Source organism: Panicum virgatum, chromosome 8N (assembly GCF_016808335.1).
Source record: "Panicum virgatum strain AP13 chromosome 8N, P.virgatum_v5, whole genome shotgun sequence".
Classification (NCBI taxonomy): Eukaryota; Viridiplantae; Streptophyta; class Magnoliopsida; order Poales; family Poaceae; genus Panicum; species Panicum virgatum.
The window spans coordinates 40369372-40396779 of record NC_053152.1 but is presented as its reverse complement, the minus strand read 5'-3'; the positions used below and the strand labels follow the sequence as shown (position 1 = coordinate 40396779).

General features: G+C 41.0%; 1 protein-coding gene, 1 non-coding gene and 1 pseudogene across 3 annotated transcripts; 2 read left to right on the top strand and 1 right to left on the bottom strand.

Annotated features, from left to right (window-relative positions):
• Positions 1-1847: 1847 nt before the first annotated feature.
• LOC120684685 (ubiquitin C-terminal hydrolase 12-like) lies at positions 1848-18438 on the top strand. Of its 2 annotated transcripts, none has more exons than XR_005679406.1 (32): positions 1848-2004; positions 2202-2274; positions 2425-2575; positions 2703-2860; positions 4740-5005; positions 5079-5297; positions 5362-5470; positions 5549-5664; positions 6259-6357; positions 9145-9254; positions 9927-10001; positions 11457-11535; positions 11639-11785; positions 11873-11953; positions 12047-12166; positions 12293-12415; positions 13024-13098; positions 13210-13298; positions 13415-13523; positions 13659-13727; positions 13816-13926; positions 14496-14551; positions 14645-14822; positions 14919-15019; positions 15100-15171; positions 15870-15935; positions 16217-16282; positions 16379-16462; positions 16564-16680; positions 17087-17161; positions 17249-17335; positions 17900-18438. XR_005679406.1 is itself a non-coding variant. In XM_039966570.1 (32 exons), the coding sequence occupies exons 1-32, from the start codon at positions 1978-1980 to the stop codon at positions 17939-17941; spliced, it is 3351 nt and encodes a 1116-aa protein (XP_039822504.1). In that variant the 5' UTR covers positions 1848-1977; the 3' UTR covers positions 17942-18438. The 2 variants fall into 2 exon arrangements, 1 of the variants encoding a protein (XP_039822504.1); XM_039966570.1 differs by having other exon boundaries at positions 14645-14829; positions 14925-15019.
• A 2036-nt stretch (positions 18439-20474) lies between these two features.
• On the top strand, positions 20475-20547 carry TRNAR-CCU. Its single transcript has one exon. It is a non-coding gene; the product is annotated as a tRNA-Arg (tRNA).
• A 383-nt stretch (positions 20548-20930) lies between these two features.
• On the bottom strand, positions 20931-25497 carry LOC120685047 (annotated as a pseudogene).
• Positions 25498-27408: the final 1911 nt, after the last annotated feature.

Genomic DNA, 27408 nt, shown 5'->3' with positions numbered 1-27408 from the left:
GCGATGCCCGATCGACGGCTAGGGTGGAGTCTCGTGGAACTTTTTTTTTTTGATACAGAGTCTCGTGGAACTTAGAGAGGCAGATAGCACGCCCGTTAAATTTCTTCTCTATCGAGCGACAATTTGAAAGGTGATACGCTTTTCAATTCTGTATATATGTATATATAAATCTAGAGAGCTACGTGGCCGATCAAGTTCTAAGAATGCGTTTGTTTTAGCTCTCCAATTGTAAACTGTCGTTTAAATTTAGAGCTAAAACAAGTAAAGTTTTTTTTCCCTCAAATTCAACAACCTTCAACCTTCATATTGCACGATATAGATCAATATACCTCCCACTTGATTATGTTAGATTGTGGCATAAATATTTACGCAACATGCTATTACAAATATATAGCTTGATCGAAAAGACGGGTGGTTGATAGATAGGATTCTGAAAATGCATCCAAAAGGGTAGTTTGGAGATAGTTTCATAATATATTAAAACAAAAAGGCTATCTCTTATCTGCTATGTACTCACATTTTTAATATAAAACATAACCAATTATGAATGTAGATAAATATGTATAATTAATTTTTCAGTCATAATAATGATATTGACAAATATGAATCCAAACTAAAATGACCTCCATCGCTCTGTGATGATTGCACTAATTATCATGCTTTTATATAGCGCTAACCAATAGTGGCTACGGGAGGTAGTACATACCAAATAATTACATCAAGTCTAAATGGTATTATCTATTACAAAGATTATAAACGTAATGAGCAAACAGCTCTAATGCAATGACATGTTTCTTCCATTTTCCCATGGAAAAGACATGTTTTTAAAATATATTGAGTTTTTCCTCTCACACTATTTTTGTGGGTTGCTTAAAAAATAGTAAAATACTGTTTTCATTCAATGGATAATTCTCACTTCTTGTGTTATATCTAGGACTTAAACCATTTAAGATGCTAATGTGGTGTAGATGCCATTATCGTATTTGCCCCTAATACGTGTATTATTTGCTCACCCATGCTCCTATGTTTATTTAATTATTTGAAACTCTACTTATTGTTGTAGTTCATTTACAAAGAGCATTAGTTATAAACATGTTCGTCATCTATATTTTCTTTAAGACATCTTCCCACATGAACAAACATTGTATATTATGTTTGATTTTATTATGCCTTTGGAAAGGCAAGCAAATGTGGTAGTGTGCAACAAAAAACAAATGTGCGCATAAGCGTTACATATTATTTTTTTGCAGACTACTCCTTCCGTTCCAAATTATAATTCATTTGACTTTTTGATCTCAAATTTGATCACTCATCTTATTAAAAGAATTAGAATTATGCAAAACTTTACTTTTTTTGCTTGTTTATTAATAGAAGTTCTTCACGACGACTTAAATTTAATGATGTTTGCACAATTTTTGAATAGAGCGAGTGGTCAAACATGAAAATAAAAAAAATCAAACATACTATAATTGGAACAAAGGGAGTACACAGTAAGCATACTCTTAACTAAATTCTAACAAAACTGGAAGTCAATGAGAGTTGAGCTTAGCATGTGTTTTGTGCTGAAGTCACAACATATAAAATATGAACGTCAAAGAGGAAAAGCATATTTTTACTGGTAGCACGGAAGAAAAGAATTACCTTTTTTGGCAGGAAGAAATAATTAGTTGACGAAGGGAAAAGGTGAAAAAAAAGTAGGTATATGAAAAGAACTTGTAAATTTTTTTATTAGGAATTTCGTTTATTCTATTTCTTAAAATCGAAATGATCTGAAATCCCAAAACTACCCCTCGTTCCCTTCCAGTTTCCCATCTACCCGTACGGCCTCCTCCCTAGTCCGGTCGGCGACTCCCCTCCGCCGCTTCGCCTCCGCCACGCCGCCGCCGTCTCCGGCTCAAGTCCCGCCCGCGGCCTCCTCTCCGCCGGCGCTGCCGGCGCCGCGGCGCCTCCACCACTGGAGGCGACCCATTCGCCTAAATGGTGACTCCTGCTCCCACTGTCGGGGTACGTGCGTCGTCCACTAGTCCCCTTCCTCGCCGCTTCCCGATCTCCCTTTCCACGCGGCCGCACTCCTCCATTGCCTCCCGCCCGGCAAGCCACCTCCCAACTGATCGGAGTGGCGCTCCTCCGTCTCCGTCCCTAGGGTTTATGAGTTTGTCGGATCTGACCCCTCCTCCCATTGCCCTCCTCCTCCTCCGCAGGAGGACGAGGAGATGCCCGTGCCCTACCAGGAGGTCGCCGCCGCAGACGCGGACGCAGCGCAGCCCATGGAAGGTGTACTGTGCGCCTAACTCGTTTTCTGCCTTGCTTCACTCTGATTTCTAGTGTGGTTCGGCATTGTGCTGCATTAGGAACTTGAGTCTGTGTTGTGTCCGCTGGCGTGATCCTGATTATAGTGCGGATGTGTTTACTGGCTGTTGGCAGTGGTGGCACAGACAGAGGTGGCGAGCACGGCGGAGAGCCAGCCAGTGGAAGATCTACCGACATCGCGGTTCACATGGACAATCGAGAACTTCACCCAGTTCAACGGGAAGAAGCAGTTCTCAGAGGTTTTTGTCGTTGGGGGGTTCAAATGGTGAGCTCCTGATCCCTTCATTCCCTTGCATTGTTCCAGGAGCAGCAGCCATGGATGTTTTTATTTTTTATTTATTTACCCTGTGTTGTTTTTTGAGTATCCATAACATCTGTTAACCTTCATGCAGGCGTGTGCTGATTTTCCCCAAGGGGAACAATGTGGACTACATCTCAATGTACTTGGATGTTGCTGACGCAGCCAACCTCCCGTATGGTTGGAGCCGCTATGCTCAGTTTAGCCTGTCTGTTGTAAACCAGATCCAGCCAGATTATACGCTACGCAAAGGTGCAGTCTTGCTTCATGCTGTGCTGTCCATAATTCCCTGTTATAAATGTGCACTTAAATATAGGGGGGGGGGGAATAAATGTTAGGCTTCTTATGATTATGAAGGGAAGAATGCGAGTGTAATGTGGTTACTCTAGAAAACGTTACGTGCCAAAACAGCACATATAAACATGGGAATATAAAGTTTTGAACACACGGCAATTTTAACCTAATATATCATTATGCCTTTGCCGGAAAAGTTACCGGTTTTAGGGGATGTTTGGTTGCTGTCCATAGTTTGCCATGCCCAAGGTTAGGTAGCAGCCATAGTTGTGGCAAGCCATATTTTGTGGTAAAAGTAGACTGTTTGGTTGATAACTAAGTTGTGGCAAAATTAGTGTGGCTGGTGTTTGGATTGCTGCCACAAATGTTTGGCAAAAAGTTGTGGCACCTGTTTGGTTGGCAGGTACTTGTTGGCAAAACTACTTCAGTTACCACTCATTTGTGCAACAGATTAATCGATTAAAGAAATTGATGCCAAAAATCACGGAATTGTGCATCCTAAAAGGGATACATGGCTTCATTGCTTCCGCTTGTTTCTTCACTAAGAAAGAAATAAAAAGATCTAGGAGACCGCTGGAACTGCATAGTTGTAGGCAGCTGCTGGTCACCCTGGCTGCACGGACGCCGCACGGGTTTGGGGTGACCGTCGGGATGCACGAGGGTCAATGCTGCCTGTCAGAGGAGGGCGCATCTGGTTGCGCGGGACGAGTGTGGCGTGCCATAGGTGGTGTGGTGGAGAAAAAGCGCGCCACACATTCGACAAAGAAAAACTGTGGTGAGCGCTTCATGAAGTTGTGGCGAGCCTAACTCAAATGAGCAACCAAACACCTGCCTAAACATATGTGGCGAGCCTAACTTTAGGTGTGGCAAGTTGTGGCCGGCAACCAAACATCCCCTTAAATATTTTTCGAGCATCAGGCTGGAATTTGTTAACCTTATGTATCTAGTGGTTTTGTGGCCATTTCAACTTTTATGATCCCATTTGGATGGCAGTGTAGGCAGTCTTCTTAACATGGTTGTGCACAGAATAGTATCATGTCTCTGAATTTGAATACTATGAATTCCCTTAATTCGTAATGAAGCCTCAATTAAACACGCAACATTGTGCCATGTAATGCAACCTTAATGTCGAGTAAAAATTGTTAGCTACCAACAATACTACTATTGTGAAAATCTGCCAAACTTAGTCAGTACAACTGGTTAGATTATCACCATTTGTATAAAAGGTGACTGTTGAGACACTGAGTGATCAATCAGCCGCAAATGCGATTAGTCGACTGTTTTCCTGGCTAATCTATAAAATAGAATATTTTTGCTAATCAATGTTTCTTAGGTCATAATGTTTCATTATGGTTTGAGAGTTTATACCACATAAATGAAGAGTAAACTATAACTGTTGATGATGACATGTTAGAAGTATTGATATTTTTTCAAAACTGTAATAACCAGTTCTCGTTGGTGCTAGTTTGGTGGCATATCCATGCCTAACACCTAATTTGCGATTAGGTGGGTGGTGGGCCTAGGTGGATAGGTGGGATGGTTGCCCATAGTAATTTATAATGTATGTTCCACGGTTGATGATGGATTGATTTTGCTGTTCTATCTATATTTACTTGGATATTCTGGCTACGAACATTTGGTCCATTTCCAAAGATAAGATCTGGATTGTAAGCCCATGCTTGCAAATGCGATGCAACATGTTTTTTTTTTAATTTTTGTTGCTGATGAATAAGGATGCATATTGTTCTTGATCTACTGATGCTGATACCTTCGTTTGCCAATGATTCTTTCTACAGATGTATCTAGCACCAACCTATTGTTGCTTTTGTGTCTGCAGATACCCAACATCAATTTAATGATCGTGAGAGTGATTGGGGTTTCACATCTTTTATGCCTTTGAGTGAGCTCTATGATCCAAGTAGAGGTTATCTTGTGAATGGTACTGTTGTTGTGGAGGCTGAGGTTTCTTTCCGCAGAATGGTTGACTATTGGGCGCATGACTCAAAAAAGGAAACAGGTTATGTGGGTCTGAAAAACCTAGGAGCTACCTGTTATGTGAACTCTCTTTTGCAAACACTGTACCATATACCGTACTTCAGGAAGGTGCTATACCATGCATTTACATTCTAGGCATTCTTCCTACTTCACTTCACTGATTATTTTCTCCTGCTTTAAGGCTGTGTATCATATGCCAACCACTGAAAATGACATGCCATCAGGAAGTATTCCCTTGGCGCTACAGAGCCTTTTCTACAAGCTCCAGTACAGTGACAGTAGTGTAGCTACAAAAGAGCTGACCAAATCTTTTGGATGGGACACATATGATTCTTTCTTGCAACATGATGTACAAGAGCTCAACAGAGTTCTCTGTGAGAAACTTGAGGATAAAATGAAGGTAACATAATGGAACTTTTGATGTATAGTGCATTTTTCTTTTTGTTAACCTCACATCTTCTTAGGGAACTGTCGTAGAAGGAACAATTGAGCAATTATTTGAAGGTCATCACATCAATTACATTGAGTGCAGAAATGTTGACTATAAATCTAACTGCAAGGAGTCCTTTTATGGTATGCGCCGTCTTTGTTCCTGGGTTTACATTAATTATATTATGCTGTTTATTGACTAGGTGCTCTATGGCCTTGCAGATCTTCAACTTGATGTCAAAGCTTGTCGTGATGTGTATTCGTCGTTTGATAAATATGTTGAAGTTGAGCGCCTGGAGGGTGATAACAAGTATCACGCAGAGAATCATGGTCTACAGGTAACTGATGCCCTGCTACTAATTGAGATGATAACTTAAGCTTGAGTTGCTGTATTTATTAAAATGTTTGTGACTAAACTTAAGTGTAACCAATCACCGGGATGGGAAATGTTGAGTATAAGTGAATTGCCCTCCTTTCCCTATTAGCTTAAGCTTTTGGGTTGAATTGGTTGGCACATGCAACTCAATAGGAAATAACTGAAATATATAACCATATAGCCATATAGGGAACCTGTCGACTACATATGATATGCCTTAGACATCTAGTTCTTTTTTCTATTTGATAAACAAAGTTTGCAACTTGTATGAGAACCTTTGTCTTTGAAAGCAAATATGGCTCGGGAAATTGGTGATTGATTAATGAGAGTATAGTGAGTACAATATACATGCAAGGATCATCTAGGGTTTATAGGAAAACACCCAATCAACGGTGATCCTTGCCTAATCTGAATCAACTACCATAAAACCCAAGGGCAACCCTAGCCGCCTAGGCTGGGCGCCACGGCACAAGGGCCGGCCCACTAAAAACCTGCTAACAGTCTTCAGTTTGTTTTGATTCTGTCTTGGTGACTTGATTCAATCTTGATATCGCAGGATGCGAAGAAGGGTGTTCTCTTCCTTGATTTTCCTCCTGTTTTGCAACTCCAGCTGAAACGCTTTGAGTATGATTATATGAGAGATACCAATGTTAAGGTTTGTTCTGGTGATAACATTGCATTTTGTTCAACTAATTATATTGCCATGTACTTGTGAGACCTGCTAGACCAATGACATCTCTTTTAGGATATGCTTGTTGTTAAGAACTTTATCATGTTAACCGGAAAACACAAAATTGAGTTATGAAACCTCTCTTATCTTAACATGGATTCATTCTTAGGCACAGATCTCTTTACTGCCATATTAAAATGCGCTGGAGCTTTGGTGGTGGTTTAAATGAACTGAGGTTGCCTGAGCCCACCTAGGTCAAGCTATGCAGCACGGATACGGATACGCATATCGGTATCGGAAGGATACGGATACGTGGATACGTCAAATTTCTGCAAAAGTTAAAGGCACAAAGGTGTATCGGAGTATCGGATACGGATACGCGGATACGTATCGGATACGTGATATGGGGTCATGTTGAAGTATCGGGGTTATATAGAGGTCAAGTAAACTATCAGAGTGTGAACTTAGTTTGCTTTCATTACTCCCTCTGTTGTCTGTTTTAGGTTATATGACGTTTGAACTAATTAGCTTGTCCTAACCATGGTTCACCAAACCGGTGGGAACCGGTCCGGGCCGGTTCCGGTTTGGACCGGTATGAAACCGGCCCAAATTCAAAATTCAAAATTGAATTAAAAAAAATGAAAAATTTCCAAAAAAATCCTAAAAATACTTCAAGGTGCGACGAATCTAATGGTGTCAAATTTTCTCAAAAAATCGTTCATTTAGTATAGTTTGCGGGGATTTGAACTTAAACAAAAAAAAGCGTGCATACAAAAGTATACAAATACAATGTAAAAGTAGTACAAAAGAGGGTTGGAGGGTTCATTTAGGCTAAAATATGTTATACAAACATTTATTTAGTATACTTTTGCGGGCATTTGAATTTAAACAAAAAAAATTTGAATTTGGCCGGTTACCAGTCAAACCGACCGGTAAGCCGATCGAAACCGGTTGAATATGCGATTTTGAATTTGACCGGTTTCCGATCAAACCGGTCCGGTAAACTGCTACCGGACCGCGCCGGTTTGATCGGACCGGTCGGTTTATTTAACCCTGGTCCTAACGTCACATATTTAAGAATGGCGGGAATAACCTTTATGTGTGCATGTCTTTGTTTTAGCTTTGGATTTTCAAAAGCTATTTAGCATTGTAATTTTCGGATTGGTTTTTAATGTGGAAGAAGTAAGCAATACCTCTAGGAACAATTGGCCACCGCTCAGAAATCGTCTCTGAACATCGACACAAAGATTTATTTTGATTATTGATTGGGCCATTTCTTGTCAGAATTAATTACATCAACTATGTGAAAAATGAAATTTAGCTACTATGTACAAGGAAGTATTCTTGTCAATTGTGTAGGATGTTTTGTTTTAGGAATATTCGTTTTTGCCCATCTAGCAATCACTTTCCAATATCTTTTCCAGGTTAATTGATAACTTAGTTGGTTATATGGTCAAGCCATCTTAAGTAACTCTTTCTGTTGTGACTTAAAAGTAACCACACAACCTTGGAGGCTTCACATATTCGTTTTCTTATCTTTTGTTTTTTCAGCCTTTTTCCTTCCTATAGCTTTTCCTTTCTGCGTGATTTCATTCGCCAAGCATTAATGTAAACCACAGGAGCAATAGGGAATAACAACACTAACAATTTTCAGTCAAGAAACATCAAGTAGATTCGACATTAGTTTTCAAGCACAGAGAAAAAAAGAACAGATTGCTTTTAAGTCCCTGCATCATCTGTTGAAAATGATGCCTTTAGGAATGATTTTATTCCTCAAACTTGCAGGAGAGCTGCTCATAGTTGTATTAAGAAGTAACGAAAGACATCAATCTGAGTAACACTGCTGGGCGCGACCCAGAACACCAAACAAAACAAACCCAAAATAAAGCAACACAAAACAAAAGCACTATTGAGTTGCATGCACCGACCAGTTTAACCCAAAAGCTTAAGCTGATGGGGAGAGGTGGGCAATTCACTTATATTCCAACACTCCCCCTCACGTGGAGGCTCCCTCAGGCCTCAAACGTGGAATAGGAGTGAGCAACAATTATTTTATTTAATTGCGCTAACTAGGATTCGAACTCGAGACCTCTAGATTTGATACCATATTGAGTTGCATGCACAGACCAGTTCAACCCAAAAGCTTAAGCTGATGGGGAGAGGTGGGCAATTCACTTATATTCCAACACTCCCCCTCACGTGGAGGCTCCCTCAAACTTCAGATGTGGAATAAGAGCGAGCAGCAATTATTTTATTTAATCGCGCTAACCAGGATTCGAACACGAGATCTCTGGCTTTGATACCATATTGAGTTGCATGCACCGATCAGTTCAACCCAAAAGCTTAAGCTGATGGGTAGAGGTGGGCAGTTCACTTATATTCCAACAAGCACCCACGCACACAAAAGGCCACCGGGCCTTACCAACATAAACACTATCAACTAAAGCAGCAGATACGAGGGTGCTTTGCACCAGCCATGACCCTAAGTGAGGCTTTATCCCAGATGCCTGTCACCAGCCTCTCAAGTCTCAACATCTGGCTGCAAGTTCTCAAACACACCCACTCTTTGCAATATTTCCAAATCATCCAAACTGTTATGATGATGAGCGATTGAGCCAGTGGTGCACTTTGTGCACAGAGGCCGCCGCCCTGCTTAGAATGAAAAATGATGGATGTGCATAGCAATTATGATCAATCTAAATGTTTTGAAGACCTATTCTTTTGTTCCTATTCTGAGTTTGTCATGTCTGTTATATATGCTTGCTTGCTCAGATTAATGATCGCTACGAATTCCCTCTGCAACTTGATCTGGATAGAGATGGTGGCAAATACCTTGCTCCAGACGCAGATCGAAGTACAAGAAACCTTTATGCTCTTTTCAGGTAATGCCTTTTTAGTTACTCATACCATTTACTGTAACATCTTTGTATGGCTTTAAAATCTATTAGTTTATTTACTGGACTGTGACATGTTCTTTTTGTTATGGTCTTTGAGAGTTCGAAACACCAGAGAATTTCTAGTTGTCCCATCTAAAAACAATTGCAATTTGTTTTTCCAACATGCTATGTGGAGCATAGGTTGCTATACTATGCTCAAGTAGACAGAAGTTTAAAGAAATTGGTAGATCATGTGCAGTACAGTCACATGCATGTGCAGATTTCCATATATGATCAAGGCAGCTCTTTCTAAGAATCATCACATACCATTCACAGTTTTCTTCTTATTTACTGTGTAGAGAGCCAGTGGCAGTTTGTTAGAATCATATTTTTAGTCTACTAATTGCTCCTTGCTGTTACTTGTAATTGTGTATTGCGGTAATATAATGTGCAAGGGTACCTGTGCTGTACCATCCTTGAGTCAAGGGCAGTTTAGGAACTCCACTCTAGTCTAGGGTTTGCTCTGGAGATTCATCTCTTGTACACTGTATGTGCTCTTTGATATCTACTACTGAATACAAGAATACAGTTCATAGCCCTTTCTCCTCCACCATCTAAGACAAACTTGCTTCTTGCATTTCTGCTGTGTACTAATACTGTTTATCTGTTTTTAATCAGTGTTCTCGTTCATAGTGGTGGGGTACATGGTGGTCACTACTATGCATTCATACGGCCCACTCTGTCTGAGCAATGGTAGGCTTTTGTATTGGTTTATTGTTTTGGCACATTTACTTGACTGGTTGCTAGATAACTTAGTTAATTTTCCTTGTGCTTAGCTATTTAATGGTTGAATAGAACTATACTATATTACTGTCTTGCAATCTTAAATTGGAGAACCAAAATTTGCAAACTAAATCTGTGTTTATTACGTGCCAGATGACCAGTGATTGTAGGAGTCATGCTTACAATTTTGGAAAAGTGGATAGTGGCATTCTCATATAGAGTAGGCCTAAACCTTTGTGAAGCCATTTGAAGTTTCCAGATTCTTTTTTTTTTTGCCATAACCAGTTGGCTATGGGAAAATCACCCATTTAGTTTGTTCTGAATACTGATGATTTTTGGCAACTATAACCAGTTGGCTTTTGGAGGGGCTAGTTAAGCTTGCACTATTTAGAATACAGATTTGTTGCACATCATATGTATTGTGATTAAGAATAAGAGTACACTCAATATATTACATAATTGCACCCTTGGCTGTTTAGTCCACATACATCGACAGAACAGGCATGTCTTGTAAAATTCTACTTGAAATAGTAATATGTCCTTGGTCAGTGCATTTTTCAAGGTACTGAAAGTGAATATCAGTTCAGGGAACAATCACACTGACACTGCAGTAGTGAATTAGTGAAAGTGATCACTTGCATATGAAGTATGAACCACTTGAATAATGTAGACAGAGCAACAAAGCCTTTTTTGTCCCAAGCATTTTGGGATAAGCTAGAAATGAGACCAAACAAGGAGCCACCAATAGAGAGGATAAAAAATTAATTAGGTATTAGTACAGGAATAATAATAAAGGAGAATGGTATCCTATGCCATGGTTCGGACACTTGGATTGCTATTCTCCATGCATACAAGGATAAAACATGTCCAAAAGCACTTTTGTACCTCATTGTAAGCTTGGGGTTGAACTTCATTTGGGAAGAAATAAGTTGGATGACTCTTGCTGTTGGTAACCTGGCAAAATTTGGGCTTGATGGGTTGGCCCAAAATACCAGGGTCTGGGTCCCACCTGGAAGTAATAGAGGAGCAGGATATTAGATTGGGAACGAACTTTCTGGAACGGTGAAGTGACAAGCCCATGCTGCTGCTCCCCCTCCTTCCCTACAACCCTAGATCTCCATAATTTTGCGGTGCTCTGGATCTCTCTCTGCAGCGCCCCAGCTAACCTTTCCTTCTTGGAGCCCTAATACCTTTCCCCTCTGAACTCAATCTCAATCCTCCCAAATCTCAAATCCTTCCTCTGATTTTTGAGGTATGCAATGCTATGGTTTCATGCGATGAAATTGGAGGCAATGTATAATTTCTATCTAGATATTTTTGTTGCTACTAAAATGCTTGTAATTTTTTTGTGACAGCAATCTATGCTTCCTGATCTGCTCATCATTGTAAACAGTTTCTATTTTTTTCGCCACATGTCATGCTCAGGTATAAATTTGATGACGAGCGTGTAACAAAAGAAGGTGCTAAGAGGGCCCTTGAAGAACAATATGGGGGTGAGGAAGAGGTAAGTTCTATTTAATTTTGCTATTCATGGATAAATGTCCATTGAAGTCTATATCTGATCTACTTATCGCCATGGTTATGTTGCTCTCTTCTGGATTAAACAGTTTCCCCAAATAAACCCTGGTTTCAACAATGCTCCATTTAAATTCATGAAGCATTCAAACGCGTATATGCTTGTTTATATTCGTGAGAGTGACAAGGAGAAAATTATGTGTACTGTTGATGAAAAGGACATCACTGAACATTTAAGGGTATGCAAAGTCTGTAGCACTCTCTATGTTGTGTTTCTGTGGGGTCCATTTTTTGGTACAGTTTGGTTTAAAACTGTGGATTTGCAGGTAAGATTGAAGAAAGAACAAGAAGATAAAGAACACAAAAAGAAAGAAAAAGCGGAAGCTCATCTTTATACCATAATTAAGGTCTAGATCTTTGTTTCCTTCCTATTCATCTCATAATCTGAAATCCTTTTGTGTTTATCTTTTTGGGCATTCTATTATGACAAATAAATCTAGGTAGCACGGGATGAGGATTTGAAGCAGCAAATTGGAAAGGATATATATTTTGACCTGGTGGACCATGAAAAGGTCCATAATTTCCGAATACAGAAGCAAATGTCGTTTAGTTCTTTCAAGGTAATGTGCCCCTCAGAACACAAAGTTATTTCTATGGTTGCAAATCTTTCTTGTTACTGGTTATTGATCTTGAAATTGGATTCGACTTAATTGTTTATTTAACTTTTATGATAAACCGTACAATAGGAGGAAGTTGCCAAGGTATATGGCATCCCAGTTCAGTTTCAGCGCTTCTGGTTGTGGGCTAAGAGGCACAACCATACATACCGCCCTTATTCTCCATTGACCCCTGATGAAGAAACACAATATGTAAGTTACTCATTGCCCTGAAGTGTTGGAGATGATAGTTATTCTGCAGATACTTTGGGAAGTGGCGTGTAACTTTTTTTTAATTTGCATGCCAATACTGATAATAATGAAGTCGAGAACTGACTGGGTTGTATAAAATTGGAAATTCTTATGTATTGAAGTATAAAACCAGTGGTTGGGGATAAGGTTTAATGGTTACCAACTGGGTACCTGGTGATGAATTAATATGCAGATTTGACTCGTGCAGTTCATAATACGTATTCTTATGTGATCTGTTATGTATCTATATCTAATGGACATTACTATCTATGATTACGAATTAGGATTCATGACAGGCACTATCAATGTTCTATATTGCCACATGATGTAGTATACGTAGGAGGAACATCATAAAGGATGTGAACTCTTTCATCATTTTGAAGGATCGATGTAGGTTTCTCCTAAGATATGGAATATTTTGCTTCCAGAAAATCAATTCAATTGTCAAGATTCCATAGCAAGAATTGCTATGCAACCTTGCAGTGTTATTTTTTGTTTTTGTTTTTTCTGTATTCTTCACACTTCAATTTAGTGTGAATGTATCTAGTCTTTTTTTTTTTACTGGGCAGGTGGGGCAACTGACGGAGGCAAATAAGGCACTTAGTGGTGAGTTGAAGCTGTTTCTGGAAGTAGAAATTGGTCTGGTAATGATATGCTGGACTTATGCTTCCTTCCTGTGCTGCATGATACTTATTTTAGTGTCTGCTGTTGTACTCAGCTGTGGATTCCTTACCTAACTCTGTTTATTCATTCAGGATTTGCGGCCTCTCCCTCCTCCTAAGAAGCTCAAGGATGACATTCTTCTTTTCTTCAAACTCTACAACCCAGAAAAGGAAGAACTTCGGTACATCTTCTGTTTGGACTGACGACATTTTCATCTTGTCTTCAGTAGTGCTTCTCTATCCTCCATTAAAAAAAACGTATCGTCATGTGGCTCGTGGCATTGTTACATACATGTAGTTTTATGGGGAGGCTCTTCGTGAAGGCCTTCGGCAAACCTTCAGAAATCCTGGCAAAACTAAACAAAATGGCCGGATTTTCTCCAGATCAAGAAATTGAGCTTTATGAGGCAAGATTATTTTCATGATTTGATAATACTTTGTCCAGACGGCAATCCTTAAAACATTCTCTGTTGATTAATTCATCATTCATCTGCCCATGAATATCTTATGAGGTGCTTAAATGGTTCCATTGGTACATGCAGGAAATTAAGTTTGAGCCAACCGTAATGTGTGAAGTTATTGACAAGAAACTTACTTTTTGTTCTAATCAGGTTTGTCAACACACTTCTATTCAAAGGGATGCATAACTCAGTTTAAAGGGTTACTTATGAATTATTTCCAATATTCCCTATATTGTAGCTTGTCGATGGGGACATTATTTGTTTCCAAAAATCACCAAGAGCTGACCATGATACACAGATGCGATATCCAGATGTTCCTTCATTTTTGGAGTATGTCCATAATAGGCAGGTATGGTATCCATATCTCCAACTTGATTAGTCTTGTACTGTACCTATAACACTCGTATTTGTTCTTCCAATTTTCATACAGTTTTTTTATTTCCCGTTTGTAAGCTATTGTTGCACGTCGTCATTCTGCCACATCTATTTATGGTCATATTCCACATCGTTTCTGGTATGTTTTAGGTCACTATAAAATATTCCAGTTAAGGTTTTTATCTATAGCTTTATTTCTGTTCCAATGGAACCTATCTATCATGCATGTTTAATTTCTAATGTGTGTCCACCTTAATAATAACCATCACCAAACCTCTGCCGAATCTCCTGCTGCAGCAGCTTGATGTTACTTGTTTATTGAATTGCCCCTCATGATATGCTGCTAAAGGGACATATGTCCACATTGCTTGCTCATCCTTTTTCCTTTTCTTCTCTTCAGTTCTTTATTAGTAGTTTCTCTAGAGTTTATTTGTCAGCAATATGGTTCATTCTTGAGAACAATACCCTTTTACCTTGTAGCTTTTGCTGACAGTTAAAACTTGCTTTCATATCATGTTCCTCAAAGTACTTTGCTTGCTGCAGGTTGTGCTTTTCCTGTCTTTGGAGAAACCAAAGGATGATGATTTTTCTTTGGAATTGTGAGGGTTTGCTTATTGTGCATAAATGTTCCAGTTAAATTGTTTAATTGAATGGATATCTCACCCCCATATGTTTTTTTTCCATTCCTCAAGGTCAAAGCATCATACTTATGATGATGTTGTTGAGAGAGTAGCTCATCAACTTGGGTTGGATGATTCAGCGAAAATTCGCCTTACATCCCATAATTGTTACTCTCAGCAACCTAAACCACAACCCATCAAATATCGAGGAGTGGAACATCTGTTGGACATGCTCATCCATTACAATCAGGTTAATGCTTTTCATTTCTTTTTGTCAATTTGAGCATGGTTTCCGTGTAACAAAATGTATTGAACTTCCTACTAAAGCATCATCCGTCTGGTACAGACATCTACATCTTGTATTATGAGGTGCTGGATATTCCACTTCCAGAATTGCAGTTCCTGAAAACCCTGAAAGTTGCATTCTACCATCCTACAAAGGATGGGGTTTGTTTTGCTGCAAGGCCCAAATCTTGTATTGCCTGAAGTATTTTGTATATATGTCCATATGACATCCTTTCTTCCAGGTTGTTAATCATAGCATCAGGCTTCCAAAGAATAGCACCATTGCTGATGTGATAAATGACTTGAAAACAAAGGTTTGTTTTCCCAGTCCTTTTTGAGTGTAGTTTTATGCTCCAGAGTTACGCTTTATTGTAATTAAGCTTAATTATTGCATTGGACCTGAATGTATCCATATACCCATCTTAATACGCTTGTTCCTTTTCTTCTTTGCTGGTTTGAACCGTATGCACAAGATTACTTTTTGGGGCGTGCCCCTCTACTTAAGTGCGTTCCTTGCTACCTAATATTTGTTAGCTCCTGCAAGTTCAACCATTGTTGCGAACAGATATAGATTGACTCTCGGTGAATTTAGGAAACACAAAATGAGGGGTGTGGGTGGGTGGGTGGTGTGGGGGGGGGGGGAATTCTAGGAACATGAGGCTCGTCTCTTCTTCAAAATGTGACTCCCTCCATTTTAAAATATATGACATTTAGGACAAGTGTCCAAAACATTTTATATTTAAAAAGGGAGGGAGTATACCATTATAAAATATAAAGGTATGTTCTTGAGCAAAGACGTGTAAAAGGTAGCAAATTGAGTGCCTAGTCTTGTCTGGTAAAAGGGTCTGGTCATACTTGCATTATTGCTTATACTTTGCTATCCCTGTGTTAAGAATAAAAGCTTTTGTTTTTTATAATCGCTACCACTGCCATCCATCAACTGTAAAGTGTTTTTTTTTATGTTTCTCTGATTGGTTTATTTCCTGAAGCTTTTAGTCGTACTCATGAACAGGTTCAACTGTCCAGTCCTAATGCTGAACTACGTGTGCTAGAAGTCTTTTACCACAAGATCTATCAGGTAGTCATGCAGTCTGATGTTGCATGGTTAGAATCATACATGGTACATGGATTCTTATGGTTTATTCTTCTAGGGAAAAATGTTTTCTAATTATCACAATGAGTTCCTTTTAATGTAGAAAACTACTTCCTACTTTTTTCAACTATATGACATTCAGGAAAAGCTAATTTAGTTCAAAAACTAATTAGTTTGTCCTTAATGTCATATTTAAAAACAGATGGAGTATGATTTTTTTTACTATTTTTGTTATTACTATTTGTTAATTTCAAGCTGTTTGATAGATCTTTCCACTACTTGAGAAGATAGAGAATATAAATGATCAATATTGGACGCTACGTGCTGAAGAGGTATGTAATGATTATGCCTGCTGTACCTGGTGATTGTCGCTCCTTAGTCTGTTCAGTCCCAAGTAGTTTCATACATGCATCTATGAATTGTTGCAGATTCCAGAAGAAGAGAAAAACATAGGTTCAAATGACCGGCTAATTCATGTTTATCACTTCATGAAAGATATTAATCAAACTCAGGTATTGTCCTGTTTGAGTTGTATATGAAGATAGATTGAAGATAGATATTCAATATTTATGATATACTACTTGTTAATAACCAACACTCTTTTGACCTACAGCAAATCCAGAACTTCGGAGACCCTTTTTTTCTGCTTGTTCGTGAAGGTGAGACTTTAGCAGAAGTCAAGAAGCGCATACAGAGTAAACTCCAAGTCTCTGACGAGGAATTTTCCAAGGTCACAATCTATAGAAGTTTCTTTTAATGGATGGTGTGATAATAGATTAGTATTCATAAATAACACCACGATTTCTGATTTGGTTCTTCTGTAATTAGCAGAATTCAGATGGCATCTGTATTATCAGAATCTATAAGTTCAAGGAAAAATCCTGTCAGTCATAAGTGAATTAGATGCACATATTTTGTGTCTTGTAGAATGGTTTCTCAATTATTTTTTTATCTGTGACAGAAAACAAGCATAATGAAGTGATATTTAATTGTAGATCTTGATTATGTTACTTCCGGACAGGGCTTTTGGATTCTTGCTATTCTTTCTGTTTGTCATTCCTTTTCTTTCACCTTGAGTTGCATTGCATATTATGCAGCTCCACAACTAATATACCTATTAATGTTCATGTGACCAGTGGAAGTTTGCTTTCATATCGATGAATCGACCAGACTACCTCCAGGATTCAGATGTTATAACTTCCTGTTTTCAGGTAAATTGTTGATTTTACCTATATGCTTCTCTAGCTCCATCCATGCACTTGTTCTGCGTGCTAACATTTGTCCTCTGATTCCTACAGAGGAGAGAGGTCTATGGAGCTTGGGAGCAATATCTTGGGATGGAGCACACTGACACTGCACCAAAAAGGGCCTATACAGTGAATCAGGTATGCAGCTTTCTTATGAAAATGATGCTGTCAAATTTTATAATGTCAATTTTGTACACAATAATTCTATCATCCTTGCTTGGGCACAAATATGCCGTGCTTTGTGGTGTTGATAGCTGCATCTTTACGAGATTCCTTAGAGTCGTTGAAATTTTCAGTAAATAGATTAAGGATCTTTTGGTTTGTCTTGGTAGTTTAGAGAAATCAGTTTTAGTCCGTTTCATCTGAATCTATGCTTGAGCTTGCCCAGAATGATTTTCACAACTGCTGGCACCGAAGGAAGGCATTTGTAGAAATGTGGTAGATCATTACTGAGACCATTTCTCTAACTAGGACATGTACATTCACATCACCACTTTCAATTTTGTTGCACATTACTGTAACATTCCTATGTTGTTTTATATTCAGATTCCAATATTTTTTTAAAAAAAGAACATATCAGGTGCAAAGTAACCTCTTCGTGCAAATTGTGCAAACTTCAATCTGGGCCACCTGATATGTTTCTCTTAAAAAACACTGTTAATATGATTCTAACTCTGTTGTCATGATTTTGGCTACCTGCAGAACCGTCACTCATATGAGAAGCCAGTCCGAATTTACAATTGATAATGTTGACTATGGTGAAGGTCTAATTGCCTCGATATCAGAGTAGCAACTAAAACGGGAGCTTCGGGAATTTAGACTTCCATGTGGAAACTTAGAGTTGTTGGCCATTTCAGGGGATGCCATCAGCCATGGTCCTCGATTCAGTTCTTCAAGCCACCGTCACCAGTAGCAGTTCATGGCAATGATGAATTTTTCGGGATTTTCCATCTTCCCGCCACGTCAATGGCGGCGCGGAGCATATTGATTCACCTTCCATTTCGGTTGGGTATAAGGGTAAGGGTAGATATTGCTTCATTCGTAGAGCAAAGTTGGGTACATAAAATTTTGGTAGGGGGCGTGTATACAGGTGGGTGCGGGCATAGTTGTCGTTTCTTTCCTGCACCTATGCGGCAACGATGGATGACTGTAAATGGGCTCCAATTTTCAGCTTCCATCTCATGAATGTGAAAAAAAAATGTATTGCAGCGCATCATTGTTTTTTGGAGATAATTTTTTTAGAGAAAAGTCTATTTCACCCCCTAAACTTGTCGCTGAATCTGAGAAACCCCCCTGAACCGAAATCTTGCATACCTAAACTTTCAAATACTGGAAATCTTGCATACCTAATTTCGCCATTTGCTGAATGCAATGGCCATCACATAAAAATCTCAATGAAGAAATTATCTTCCACGCACTGACAGGGATAAAGTAAAATAAACTAGAAATTTTCGTCAGAACGGCAATCTCAGCCGTTCGTTCTTGATCCAACGCCTCACCCAGCTCACCTCAGGCCCCCCGTGGGTTTAAACTCCGAGAGCAACGCGCTGCGCGTTCTCCCTCGTCCCAGCCCGCCACCTGAGGCAGCGGCGAGGAGGAGGACCCCTTGTAGGACATCGTGAATCCCCCGGAGTACCTCCTGCAGGCCTGCAGGGACTGGACGACGACGACGGGTGCGCGTACGTCGGCGGCGGCGCCGTGGCGACGGACGCGGAGGAGGACGAGCGGCGGCAGCGGCTGGGAGGAGCGGCTTTCGATGACGTACCAGGGCCAGGGGAGAGCGTACGTCTTCGACTCCGTGCCGCCGCAGAAGAGGCGCGGGTGGAGAGCTGCCTGGCTTCTTGGGCGGAGCTTTTTCTTTGTAGCGATGGAGGGAATTTCTTTCTTCTTTACCAATACTGCTCTCTCTCTCTCTCTCTCTCTCTCTCTCTCTCTCTCTCTCTCTCTCTCTCTCCTCTCTCTCTCTCTCTCTCTCTCTCTCTTCTTGGCATTGTTATCCGTGAAAGATGACATCGTTGGTTGACAGAGTTGGATTTACTGTTTGTTTTTTGAGTAGCCGCAGCGCGTTCAGCACTTCAGCTATAAACTGAACTCAGGTTTTATTAGAACTTGCATTGCATGCCATCTTCAGAACAAAAATGCAGAATTGCGCCAGGGTTTCCTTGCCTCGTGCATTGCTACTCATAGCTCGAGTGGACCTCTGCTCTGTTGTTCTTGTACGCCATCTCAGTGTTCATCACTTCCTGGTCCTTATCTAGCTGCAAAATTGGTCCCTAAACATCATATTACCAACACTTGAAATCACATAAACGTTGCTATCAATTAGTACAATGCTTCTGCTTTCTTTTTTTTTCTTTTAAATCAATAGATGTCAACACAAACTATGGGTTTCAGACATATATAGGTATGTCAGTAGTCACTAGTCACATGCCGCTGCAACACCTACAACACTAGCTATAAACCTCCGACGCAGGTTGAGACCATCCTCATGCTTCTGAACGGCTACGAGCTTGCTCCTCCTCAGAGCTCGAGACCGCAGCTCACTCACCTGGTAAACCATACTGCATCAGACAACACCCATTCAAGTGTTCCCCTTCTTATACAACGAGATAATCTTCAGAACTCTGAACATTTCACACACCAGGTGCAGCCGATCGTCGTGCCCCGGGACTTCGACCGGACGGCGGCCGTGTCGCAGCACCGGGAGAAGAGGAAGAGAGCACGCTCAGGTTCGACGTCAAGGCCGACTACTCCATCCGGAGGGGAATCACTTCCAGGTAAGGTACACGCGTGCCTGGATGATCTGCTGCAGTACAGCACTACTTCAGGTGACTCTTGGATTCACCTCCTGTTTCTTGCGCGGTTGCTGCTTGCGCAGGATCGCGCGCAGGAGAGGGAAGTTCGTGTCGTCAGAGAAGAGCTCTGGAAGTAGAAACTCATCAGACGGTGGCTGCGCCGCACGCCGGCGTCAGGGGGAGACGACGGGAGTACAGCCGGTTAGTAGGTTGACTGGTTCGTCAGAAGAGTGCCACACTGCCTGATCATGGAGTTCTTCTTTCCATGTGGGACCTCTGCAGCGGAGTGTGTTCCGTGCCAACATTGAAGGCGAAGGCAGTGTGTGCTATACTATACAAGCTTGATCACTAGTTCGACTCTTACGACCTCTGTAATTCGGGTTATTAGCATGTACCATGATGTACTTATTTTTTTGATCTGACGTGTCATTGGAAAACTGTCCAGCGGTAAATAAGAAATTCGGATTTTAACAACCGTTCAGGCGCCTGTAGCTCAGTGGATAGAGCGTCTGTTTCCTAAGCAGAAGGCCGTAGGTTCGACCCCTACCTGGCGCGTTTTTTGTTGCGTCGTTTTATTCTCAAAGATGATGATTGTTTCTTTTTTATTATATATACGATGCTGTTTTAATCATTTTTGGAAGATGAAGGTTTTTTAATATAAGGAGATGGTTCGACAGTCCAGCTGAGCATAGAACTGTGAGCTTACTAAAATCAAGTGTCCATTTCTTTTTTTTTCAAGGTACTCACACACAAGCTTCACAACCTTTAACAAATCACTACCCTTACAATTTGTATTCTACCGTATGTATAAATTCAGTGTCATTGGGTTCATATTTAATTTAATACCCATTCATCACACATGCTGTGAAATCTATACGATGATGAGAAACACAGTCTAATGCATAGTATGTTAACTGTAAGTAACATCAGTGCACCATCTAGCAAGTGGTGGCGCAAGGGCGAAGCGTCCGCCTCTTGTAACTCACCATCACTTTCCCTTTCAGCTCCGGGGCAACCTTCAACCAGTCGGTCTCGGGGAAGGAGGACACCAGCTCGAGCTCAAAGTTCCTCAGCAAATGGCTCCAGATCACCTTCACCTGCATGTAGGCATACGCTCCAGGGCAAGCGTGCCTTCCGCCACTGAACGCCGTGTAACAGAACTTGCCACCACCAGCTCTGTCCTCCTCCCTCCCCGGACCGAACCGGTCCGGGTCGAACACATCAGGATCCCTGTAAACGTAAGGAATGTTGTTGTTGCATCCGGAGGGTGTTGTAGTCTAGGTGCTCCCCGTGTTTCTTCAGAACCTGCTGCAGCTCCTCGATGGCAGCCTCCAGGCACTGCTTGTGGCTCAGCAGGCGAGCTCCGGTCCATGTGCTGGTGCTGGAGCTCGTGTGCTTCGTTCCCGGCGAAGAGGATGGCGATCACTAGCCCGGTCACCTCGGCGTCGGTCGTGCGGCGGCCGTCTTTGTACCTGGAGTCTATCAGGTTCTGCAGGACATCGTCGTCCTGACGAGACGATTGGTTCGAGCTCCTGCGTGATCGCACGACCTCGGTGAAGAGTTGTGAGAGCCTAGCGCGTGCCCTGTCACGTCGCCGGGTCGTCGGCAATGGGGCGTACGGGAATAGCAGGCTGGTCAGGCGCAAGCTGTTGTCTGTGAGGTCATGGAAGGTCGAGAAGACCTCGTCGAGCATCTTCTCCCGGACCTCTTTCCCGAGTAAGCATCGGGCGGAGATCAGCATCAGTAGCTGCTCGAGCTCTTGCTTTAGATCAACAATTCCTTGCTGTCCCCATTTCAGAAAGTATTTCTGTGAAAAAACAATCGAATGAACATCACAGATAAGGGGGGCAGCAAATAAGGTAAATAAATAAGTATTTCACACAAGAGGTTTTTAAGCTTACACAACATTAACTCAAGCATGCATGGGACCAAAATATGAATCTTCTGTCATACTTACCTCAACTTCCTCAAGCATGGGACCAACATGGCACCTCAACTTGGACGGTTTCAGTGCATCGACGTAGAACCGATTCTGCTCGGTCCGGGTGGCGATGTCGACGCCATAGCCAACCTCCTTGCCCAGCATGGGCACAGTGAACTCAAGGATCTTACTGTAACACCCCAGGTGTTTATCACCATAACTACAAAGTTAATCCCATGGTTAATATGATTGTTAGCACTAAATCTGTCTGAACAAAACCACTAAAGAAATTCTTGCTAGCAATTTAACCTGTGAAATGAGAAAATCTGTTTTGAAATGATTTCTAAATAAAGGTTCGTGTCATTTTTGAAATCAAATAATATTAAAAGGTAGGAACAGGGAAATAAGAAGGTTTAGCTAAAAATATAGTTGGGGTGCCAAATGACTCAGTTTTGATGTTTGAACAAATTTTCAAAACAAATCAAGTCGACTCAATCGCAATTTATCTCTGAGAATCATTGTGAACCCGGAACTTCCGGGTGTGAATCCGGAAATTCCGGAATAATCCGGATACTCCGGGTTTGTTTCCGGATACTCCGGGCGTGATTTTTGTCACCGAGGCCCCACCAACGTTTTAAACCTCTCTCTCTCACTCACCAGCCCATATCAGTCGCTCTCCCGTCAGCTCTCTCCCCCTCATGCTCTCACTCTTTTCCCCCAAACCCTAGGGCTCAAACCCTCTCTCAATTTGATCTCAAAGCCAAGGGAGCCTCCAATCGGGGTGGAGGACCTTCTACTCCACGTGCTCCTCCCTGGGGTGCTGTGGATTCCAAGTTCCTTGCGGGAGAAAGGACTCATCCAAGATATTTAAACTAGGGTTTGGCACATCCATCTTGTTAGGAGGTTTTAATCGATTTCCTTTGGTCAAGCACATCTATATGCATCCCTAAACTAGTATCACACAGGACCTTGAGTTTTGGCGGGCTAGTTTTTGCACTGCAAGGGTTTTCAGTTTTGGGGGTAGAACTGCAAGCAAACTCGGAAACTCCGGGTATTAACCCGGATACTCCGGAAAATCCGGATATTCCGGATGTAAAATCCGGATATTCCGGGTTTTTGCAGTATTATAGAAGTCGGGTTATCTCAAATTAAATTAGAGGGTTCTGTGAGTCAGTTAAATGAAATTCTTTAGTACTCTCTTTTGCTTTTGTGTACATGGCTAGCCTTCTAAATGAGTTTAGTAAATTTTATTTAAAGGACACACTTCAGGCTAAAACAAATTAAATGAACTCTCATAGTGTAGTGTCGAACCGTTTTCCTTTTAAGCTTGCTTTGTCTTTTTAATACATCACCCATGCATTCATACATCAATATTATTGCGTTTCATTTAGATACGCTAGATATGCAAAACATGGACGTGCAGCACGCGGTGTTGGAGCCGAACCACAAGACGGTGTTCGGTGGACATCTCCAGAAGATGGAAGGACTGCTGAAGCAACCGAAGACCCGGCCCAAGGTCGGAAGGGCCCAAGGACGAAAATAATATTAACACTAACTTAATGTTACCCTCAGGCAAGCCCCGGTACACATCCTATTAATTTAAATTATGACATATATATATATATATATCTATTACTTGTGCATTACGTATAGAAATTGGTTGAAACCCTAGTTGCATGATCCCTAGGTTCCCTTGAATTTACACTAGTATGTTAGGACGATAGTAATGCTATGCTTTAGAGTTCTTGGTAGAAGTCGAGTGACTTCTTGTCACTCGCGAGATATAGGATGTTTAGAAGTCGAGTAATCTCCTGTTACTTGCGAGATATAGGATATCCTTATATTTTGGTACATGAGCTATTGGAATAATAATGGAATGAACTCGCGAGATATGAAATTTATTTATATTTCGACACGTGAGTTGTTGAATGGATTTAGAATGCATGGAAATTTGAGACCGGACGGGAATTGATGATGATGTATAGGTATGGCAGCAGGACAGGGTTTCTGGGTGTCTTAGTCCCGTCTGAGTCGGTTAAGGACCGTACCGTTGTTGGCCCTGCTGATCATGTTTGAACTGTACTAACCGCATGCCGGGAGTAGGAGGTAGTCGAAACCGGTAAGCTTAGTACTGCCTTGCTTCGAAAATACAGAACTTCATCACCACCCCTTAGGGCGAGTCGAGTAGTCGCGGAGAAACGAGATGCATATGTTTACTTTTGGTGGTCTCTCGTTGAGCTCGGCTGACTATATGTAGGTGGGGCGGTTCTGTAGTTCGAGGCGGGGAGGGAAAGGGTTGGTGCGTGTGGTCCGATGGGCATACGCGTGCCGTGTTGGTTAGATCCACCTTGCAAAGTTAAATCGGATCGATTCGCCGTCAGTCGCTCTCGGACATGAGCACCTTGATCTTCGAGTCACATCGTAGTAAGGAAGTGAAACGGAAAGATATGATAAATGTTGATATTTCTTAATCAATTGTGTTTTCACTTGGTTGTCATATACATGCAAACCATAGATATTTAGCAAATCTATTGCTTTAATTTAGAGCTAAAAGCTTGAAATCAAGGATCTACTTTTAGGTGATTTTTCTGCAAAACAAACTACCAGCCAGAGAGTCTTGCATGTCTAGATATGTGGGCTAAGTATACCCATTAGGCGGGTAAGTCTTGCTGAGTATTAGTTGCTCAGGGTTTGTTGTTTACCCTATTTCAGGTATAGAAGCTAACTAGGTTTCACATCGGTGGCCTCGATGTGACGCCTTGTCTTCACGTCTCGGTAGTTCCCGACTTATTTAGTTTGTTTTATGTTTTGTAAAAGCCTTAATGTTAATTACTATTTTTGTAAGATTTTTTTTATGCTGATACCTTCTGCGCTCGCCTTCGTGTGAGACTTTTGGTGTGTTTCGATCGGCCTGTGGGTTGGATACAGCCTGTCAAGCTAATGCGCCAAAGAATGGCGGTTACGCTTAATTAAACATTTTAACTCGGCGGGTCTGTCACACTTACCATGACTGATCTCAGACTCCAATCCTTGGTAGAAATGAGCCGAGACCTCCGGTCCAATCAGGAATGTTGTTTTCAGTCCAAAGAAACTTATCGTGAACACACTCCCTAACTTTGTGTATTGCTCATGGATCATCGCTCCAAAACCCTTAGTACGAAGTGTATGTAAAAGTAGAATCATAGAACCGACTCCGGTCACCGCCGGGGGAGGCGGCGGCCCATGCCGCATGCCTGATCAACCATCACTCTTGCTGCTGTTGAAACCATTGCGATCACTGCAGCGATGAAAACAAGAGCTATGGCGAACCACACCGCACCATTTGTCACATCCATGCCGCTGTATTCAGCAGTGATGGAGTAACACGAACAGCAGTACTGCATAAGAACAAGCATGGAGACGAATGAAGATGAGTTGTGCTGCAAGTTAAAGTACTAAACAGTAAACCCTACGTAGATGGCTTTATTTACATATACACATATATTTTTTACATATACACATATATATAGTATCCAAATAAACAAAAGCAGCAATTGCTGGGTTGCAGTTTGGAATCTCTTTTAACTGTGCAAGTCTAGTATCCAAGGGAGTATCCCCTGTACCAGCACAAAATTAAAGCAATAAGGACGGGAACAAAAGCAGCGGCTCCGATCCTCAATCCGATCCTGCTGCCAAAATCAGTTGGCGCCTGCGCTTTCCTTTTAAAGGGAGCCGGCGGCGTTGTAGGGTCGGGACACCATCGCAGCAGCATGTCGGGCCTTGGAATCAACCGGTATGGAGATTTTCGCGAGGCACGGGTGGCAGTTTAGAAATAGACTTTGCTTTTAAAACTGTTTCCCTTTCTCGTTTGGATCTGGTGGTTTTTAATTTGTAATAACGGCTGGATATATCTTGCTATATAGATGTCGGGATATGACTATTCCATTATTAAGGTCGCTGTGGCAGCGTCACCGGTGGCGCCATTAAATGTTGGAAGGAGACGGTAGGATGAGCAACTGCTAACTGCCAACGGCCACTGCCAACACTGCACGCCGACGGCGACGACGGCGTGACCGCCGCGGCGGAGGGCAGGAATAGGATTGCACCGGCGAGGACGACGGCGACCAACGCTAGAGCTCAGGGACGACGGATGCGACGTGGGCAAGCTGGTGCTGCAGAGAGGTATAGAACTATAGATAGGGCCACGTGTAGATTTGCGTGGAGGTTTAGTCGGGCTTGGACCTTGGAACAAGAAAGATCAGGGAGCAGGAAGGTGGGTTGAGGGAGAGATTCGTCGTTCGGTTCAAAACAAACTGTGGAACTTCCTGATAGATTTTTTTTTATTTTGCAGGGTGTTTGATTTAAAGAATTATGCATGAGCGATTCAAGAAACATGTTAGAATTACGAAAGTACCGGATAATTATGATTAGCTAGCAAGGTGCCCCGCGCAATGGCTGGCTAGATTTTGCCAATCTTTATATATTTTCTAGACAGTGTTACTGTATTTCTTATTTCAAAACAAACTGTGGAAATTCTTGATTGATTTTTTCTTTACTTTTGCATGGTGTTTGATTTAAAGAATTATGCATGGGTGATTCAAGAAACATGTTAGAATTATGAAAATACCGGACAATTATGATTAACTAGCACGGTGCCCCGCGCCATGGCTAGCTAGATTTTGCCAATCTTTATATAATTTTTAGATAGTGTTATTGTAATTCTTATTTCAAATAACTAAGGGGTCATATATATAAATGTATTTTTATATATTTCACGCCTCATGCTTACATTATATTAAAATATTTTTGATATGATTTTTTCTAATATTTGAGTGGCAATTCAATTTTTTAACTTGGTAGTTCTAATCACTATGCATGAAAAAAATCTTAGATTTTTAGAAGAATATCTAGATGACCGTTTAATGTATACTGATAGAAGTAAATAATCTTCTTCTTTTCTTTACTCTCCAATCTTCAATTCCAAAAGCGCCATGCATACAAGCACACATACTACCTTACTGTTTTTGCATCTTTTTTGGATCATGTGTTGTGCATGGGGATGGGGTCTACAAATTCACTATTGCAGCTGGCAAGATATAATCTTCTACTTATGCTCACAATCCTGTATGATCAATCATCACTCTCTTGAAATATCTGACATGTTTTAACTTTTTTCTCTCCTCTATTTTGATCACGGTTGTTCTCTGTAAGATACTACTACTAAATTATTAAATTGTGCTTCTCCATGGCCATTCCAATAATTTTGGTGGTTGTTGGCACACTCCCTAAATTGCACAACGATGGTCTGTTTGGTATCACTTCGGATCCTTCTAAAATGGCTTTAACTTTGGCTTTGGTGGTAAAACCACCTTTTCTAGCTGAATTTGTTTTTAAAAAATATTTAGTAAATCAGCTTCTTAATGTTGATATGGTAATTTTAAGAATACTTTAGAGGTTAAGAGGGAGGACAAGCTGGTGAAGCCACTTTTTTGGCTCTACCTCTCTTTTTTTTTTTC

Excerpts from the sequence above, each read along its gene's own strand:
- LOC120684685 (XM_039966570.1), top strand. The coding sequence starts at position 1,978 with ATGGTGACTCCTGCTCCCACTGTCGGG. Across the intron at positions 6,358-9,144 it reads TGAGAGATACCAATGTTAAG|ATTAATGATCGCTACGAATT; the intron begins GTTTGTTCTGGT and ends TTGCTTGCTCAG. Across the intron at positions 17,336-17,899 it reads GGGCCTATACAGTGAATCAG|AACCGTCACTCATATGAGAA; the intron begins GTATGCAGCTTT and ends GGCTACCTGCAG.